This window comes from Egretta garzetta, unplaced genomic scaffold (assembly GCF_000687185.1).
Source record: "Egretta garzetta isolate BGI_Z169 unplaced genomic scaffold, ASM68718v1 scaffold63, whole genome shotgun sequence".
In the NCBI taxonomy this organism is placed as follows: Eukaryota; Metazoa; Chordata; class Aves; order Pelecaniformes; family Ardeidae; genus Egretta; species Egretta garzetta.
In genome coordinates, this window is record NW_009259199.1 from 1,131,410 (window position 1) to 1,137,660 (window position 6,251).

The 6,251-nt window shown below is 51.1% G+C and overlaps 1 protein-coding gene across 2 annotated transcripts in view; it reads right to left on the reverse strand.

Annotated features, from left to right (window-relative positions):
* LOC104123554 (gamma-aminobutyric acid type A receptor subunit theta) overlaps positions 1–6,251 on the reverse strand; it is a 71,258-nt gene that overhangs the window by 8,062 nt on the left and 56,945 nt on the right. For both annotated transcript variants that reach the window (XM_009635822.2, XM_009635820.2), the window contains exon 5: positions 2,057–2,139. In XM_009635822.2, the coding sequence (XP_009634117.1) occupies positions 2,057–2,139 (83 nt within the window). The remainder of the gene's footprint in view (positions 1–2,056; positions 2,140–6,251) is intronic.

Consider the following 6,251-nt stretch of genomic DNA (forward strand, 5'->3'; position numbering starts at 1 on the left):
TGATTTCTCAACTTCCTTTCTAAATTTTGGAAACCAAATATAGACAGAGTCCCTTTCCCCGTCTCACCAGCGACATATTCAGAAGCCAATCAATTCCCTGCTCTGACTCATGGCTCCCCTGGTTTATATAACCAAGGCTCGCTCCAGCCCTTTCTGTCAGAGCCCTGATATGAAACCTCCGGCAGTGGTGCTCAGGGCTGCCGTCCCTTCATCATTTACCCTGGTCAATACCCGTGTGGGTACGAGTCCCTCAGTCTGGCAGCCTTGCCCGCGCTCCCGCACCCAGGCACAGACCTCCGTATTTAGCTGTATTCAGATGCATTCTGGATGTATTCAAATTGGGAGGTATTCAAATGTGCAACGAGCAAGCCACGCAGACTGCTATCTTCATCATCCACAAATTTAACAGCAGTGACTTCAAATTTACTTCCTGATCAGCAACGAAAATGTCAAATTACAGTAACTAATTTTAGGAGATCTCGCAGTTAACTAGCTCTACTCCATTTAGTCCATGACCTGCTGGTATTGGGTACTATTTTTCGTATTTTTTTGTTGTTATGGCATTATGCAATATGAAATTAAACATGTTTTGGGGAAGCCATTTTTTAAAGTGATTGTAAAGGGAAAGGTTGTTCATTCTAAAAATAAAGCTTCACTTTGATTTCTAGCTTTAAAAAGGAAACCAAATTTGCGTTTTACAAAGTAAAAGAACTTTCACAAAGACAAGTCATTTCAACGTGAAATATCATAAAGTATTGATACGACGTCTTAAAACGTCAGATTAACAGCCTGTTTGCTGCCTGCCTCATCAGGTTTTTGTTGAATCCTGGCACACAGCTAGGCGTGGTGAGGGCTATTTTCGGGATGGAGGGGATGGGATCAGCTGGCTGTGCCAGCGCTGGCTTCTCTCCTGCAGGTAGGTGGCCCGAGCTGCTGTGGGGAAAGAGACCCCAGCTGCCCCGCTGCTGCTTTACAAACCCAGCACCTCTGCACCACAAAAGGGCTATTTCGGTGGTGTGTTTTAGGAGGTTTTTTATATACTTTGTTTTTTAAGCCAGCCATGAAAGGACTGTTATTCCAGAGTTGTGCGGACTTGGAAGCAAACAAAATGGAGCCCTGTGGATTTCAAATGTGCAAGTCTTTGAAAGACAAAAGCTCTGAGGAAGGAAACGATTGAATCTCTTCATCTCTGCGTGGATCTTAGAAATATTGTAAGGAAACGTAGCTTCGACTAACAAATTGGCTTGACATGTCCCATTAAGAGCAAAATTGCAACATGGGGAACTGTGGGTAATTCTCTGCCTTCTGTTTTCTTGGTTGTACCGTAAACTATTCTCAAAATGCTAAGTAGTGCCAGAAATGACATGTCATTAGTGTCTCCAGCAGGACCTAATTTACATCCCATTACTCGCCACGCCAAGCGCTGCGATGGCTACACATCCCGAGCAACCCGAGCGGCGAGCGAGAAGAGGGCTCCCAGGCGCAGGCAGGGCTGGGAAGGCGGCACGGCACCTTCCAACTATGGATGTTGTGGGACCTCTTTTATGAAAAAAGCAATCCTCTGATAATCACCACTGAAGCTGCATCATCATTACTGAGAGATCTGCTGCTCTGGACTGCTCCTGTGGGGATACTGCGGTGCATTTTTATGAGGGAGAGACGGACCTCCTCCACCAGCGTAGTCAGGAGAGGTTTTCCATAGGAGTCAAGGGAAGATCCAGGTGGGGAGGGACTGTGGGAGGGCTTGGTTCCACCCCTCACACAGAGCTGGGCCAGCCATGAGCAAGGGCAGGCTCCCTGGGCTTTCTTAGGGCTAAGGGAGGCTTCTACCACCCTTCTGAGGGTGAGACTAATTTTAATGCCTAGCCTGCTGCTAGAGGTCCATTTTCCTGGGCATTTCACCCGTGAGGTCCCCTGAGGGTGGAGCATGGATGAGGAAGCCTGGTCCTGCCCCAAGGGACATCGTCCAGGAGGCCTCCCACGAGCGGGCAGCTGTGCTGGGGTGGGTGGCGTGGGGTGCACTGCCTGGCAGAGGGTGGGTGCAAGGCATACGCACAGCTCTCAATCTCCAGCGTGCAGTTCTGCTGGTCCAGGGGGTACCTCCGCAGGTCCATCATGCAAGCGGCCGTGGTGGTGATCCTGAAAGGGGAAGGAAGAAAAAAAAAATCAGCTGTATGTTTTTTCCTACCAAAAAAAAAAAGGAGAAATGAAAGGCAGACATGAAAGTCAGGCAGCATTTGGGGCCGCTGTTTCCCTGGAAACCAGGGAGATCCGTGGTGGGAGGTATGCAGCACGGGGGGCTGGATGCAGCTTACCCTCAACTGCACGGCTTAAACCCTTCATGACACACGTCAGCAAGGCAGCATCTCTATTAACGGGCTGGGGAGGGATTTGTGTTCATCCTGTCTCTCCCTTGAGAGAGACAAAGAAACTGGGAGTAGGCAGAGCTACAGGCAGGGGGGGAAGAGGAGAGGCATGTCAGTTTGTAAGAGGAAGAGAGCTGATGGGTGTCCCTAAAATGAAAGATGCATTGATTAAATTGCCCAGCAATGACCTATGGAGAAGAGTAGCTCACCACATTATCACCCTCCTTTCCTCCTGAGCTGCCCCAATGCCCCTACTTGCAGCCCCCCACCCACTCATGCCCCCGCCATTGCACCTGCTTTGGCACTGCCAAATCCAAAAGCCCAGACCCCACCGACAGGAGCCTTCTGCTCCCGTGGGCTCCTGGCTCTGGTAACAGTCACTCTTGCACAGCAGACTGCATGATCAAGATTTGTGAAAGACACGTGGGGGGTGTGTGCATCCCCCCGAAAAATTAATATGGGGAGAGAATGAGGGTCGGTGTTGCTCTGGGGGTGTCGGAGCACGGGGTGGGGGCAGAGCGGCACGGTGCCCGCAGTGGGGTTCACACGAGGGCACAAGGAGGGTTTGTGTGTGTTACATATTGTATGTGAAGGAGCATCACTCTCTGGGATGGGGAATTTTGAGGTGGATGAAGGAAGAGGGCGTGAAGCAGGGACAGTGCAAACCAACAGCTAACTCACCAGCCTGGCAATGCTGCCCTGGAGCTGACAGGCTGCCCCTATTTCTCAAATATATTGCTCCCCTCACCCTTTAATGCAGTTTTCTTCCTGTGCAAAGTGCAGAGTGCTGAAGGGGGGGGAGAGATTGGTGCATTCCCCCCCTCTTTTTTTCAATTAACCATCTGGAAGGCATTAATCAAGCTACACATTTTTTACTATGTAGGCATAACCAGTGAACTGTTAACGAGAATGCTTTATCTTCTGAGCCCTGTGGCCTGGGAGAGAGAGAAAAGAGAGGAAAAAAAAGAAAAACCAAAAAAGCAGAGAGGATGAGATGGCAAACCAGCAAAAAAGGAGGAAAAAAAAGAAAAAGCACCAATGAAAGAAAAAGAGACCAGAAAGGGGGAGAGAATGGGTGAAGCTGGACAGAAAATTGGAAAGGGGGGGGGGAAGGAGAGCGTAAGCACCTGCAGGAAAGGGCTGCCCCGGTGGGGATATCGGGGCGGGGGCTGTAGCAGGGCAGGCGAGCAGCCCTGCAGAGCTGCTGGCTCTTTAAGAAATGCTAAATTTATCTCTCTGCTGTCTGTGAAGACTGTTTGTAGGAGATGAAGCCTTGAGGAGAGCCTTTGCCACTGCCTGCTGCGCTATAAATAGATCCGAAGAGACGGAGGGAATTTATATATATCCTCACTGGGTCTAGATACAACATTGCAACTGCCCTCTCTCCGAGCAGGGGGCCCAAGTGAGCTCTTAACCCTTTTATCCATAATGCGGTTGGGGTGGAGGAGAAAGCTCGGGGGGGGAGAAGGATAACAGGACAGGAGCCACTTAAAAATTACCACCATGGCTTTGGGATTGCACATATTGCTTTTACAGCCTCCCAGTCTGGCACCTCTAGGAGGGCTGCTGGAAACCCAGTGTCTCTCCCACCCTCATCCCCCTGGACCAGGGTAGCTGGGCGCAGGAGGCCACGGCGGAGGATTAGATCCAGAGCATACCTGGGGGGAGCCGCACCTTGCCAGGAAAGCCCCGCGTCCATCCTGGCCAGGCACTGAGACCAAAGAGTCACGGATGGGTATGACTCATCCCCCTATGCCGCACACGGCGTATACCGTATATATTATACTGCACCCGTGGGAAATGGCAGTTACAAATGCATTCTCCCATTTTCCCTAAAGTGTGAGATGCAAAAATGTATTAAACAAAAATTTTCCACCCCATTTGTGGGACCCTGTGGGCCTTTCCACAGTGTCCATCCCAAAATTGCAGCCTGGCTGGCTCACTTGGCCACACAAAGGATGTCCAGGGGAAGCCTTTTCTGGTTCAAGAGAGACCCTCTCGCCTCACGACAGGATTTGCTTATCACCTGCAGTGCTGGCTGGAAATGCAGAGCACGACACAGTGAGCTATGGCTACCACACTCCTAGCGCCAAATCCTGCTCACACTAACAGCTGGCATAAATCCAGAGCCATTCCAATGATTTTTGCAAGATCACACCAATTTATATCAGCAGAGATTTACATCAGGGCAGAATGTAGCCCCATTGATTCAAAAAGAGCAGCACCTCAGGACAGGTAGGACAGAAAGGAGAAAAACAAGATTAAGAGGGCATCTGTCCTCAAAAGTCAGATAATTTGTCTTTCCTTCTGATTAAAGGGTGGGTGTATCCACACCATATAGTTCAGCATCCTCCAGAGATACCCCAGCTGACTGCAGGTCCCAAACATGTCCCATGTAACGCTGCTCAGGCACATAAGAATTGGGACCATGTAGGGTGAAGGATTTGTCCTGTTTTCAGAGCAGAGGTAGCACAGCTGCACATGGCTCTCCTGGGCTGTAGCCTGTCTGGAGCTTTTAAGCTGTGGCGCTGTACCCATGGTGAGGTGGGTGCCCGGCAAGCCCAGGGACACCAGCACCACCGGCCCACCTGGATGTGGGGCTCCTGCAGCACGAAAAGATGCAAGGGGCTGCTGGCCTGGGGCACCAGGTTCAGCTCAAGTCCTGCCTCTGGGCTTCCTAAACCCTGATAAACCAGCCCTAATTGGGATAAAGCAAGTGGTATCCCAGAGAGGAAGGGGGTGTTTAATTCTTCAGACTTCAGATCTCAAAAAGCATCTTGGACACCAGCTTGCTTTTGCCATACACTGCTTGAAGTCCATGGGTGACCCACAGCACCACAACCCTGTCATTGCTTTGTACAGCACCTCTCACTGTTGGTGAAACGTCCACCTCTGGCCTCTGTGTCTGACTCAACATTCACTTGCTCCTAGAGAGGCCAACAAGAGATTTCTCTAGCTCCTTTGGTGGCTGTGTACTATGGGCAGGTGGGACTCATAAAGGGATGAGAGGCTCTACTCACCCCTCACAGCCAAAGGGGAATGGGAGCAAAACTCAGGCACCCCAGTGACCTTGTGGGGTCACAGCACATGCCATCTCTCATCCAGAAGGCCACAGGACCAACCTCTGCCTCATGCTTTGATGGATATAAATGTATTACTCTGATATGCTCTGAGCTGTTGTGTGAAGAGATGTGTTTGCTTGGCATACAGAAGACAGCGTGGGGAAGGCTGGATGGAGAGATAGGTGGGGGGATTGACATTGAGGAGCCCCTGGATGTCTCAACAGGGTTAGCAGGCAATAAAGGTGGAAGGAAAGTAAGAGGTGGAAAAATGAGGAGAGGATCAAAGAGCGATGACGCATGAGCACTGATGGGGGAGGCAGGAGCGGAGATGAGAGAGCAGAGAGTGCGGGACAGGAGGCCACCAGGTTAAGGGAACAGAGGAGAGGGATCAGGGGAAGCAAGGGGTAAAACAGACTGGGGAAGGAGAGCTGGAAAAGAATGAGAGGTTAAAAGGCAGAAAGCAGAGGAAGAGTGGATACTCACTCTGTGAGAGAGAAGATGAGGAGACAGAGAACAACCCATCGCCCTGTAAACAGCTCTAGACAGAGCGCGCTGCGCCTCCAGGAGACGCGACCAAAGTGAAAGGGAGCAGGGAGTGCTGGGGCTGGCGGGAGCGTGGGGGAAGGATGCCACCTTCCCCGTGGCGTTAGCAAGAGGCGCTGGCCGCTGGCCAGGCTGCGTCTTCTCCCTCCCCCTCCTCCTCTCCCGCTTCTCTACCCACCTCCCTCCCCTTTTAAATTCAAAAATTTGTGTGGTGTGAAATTTCATCTGCTTTGATGGCAATTCAGAGAGACACTGCCCATCGGAGGGGAGCGGCTGCCCC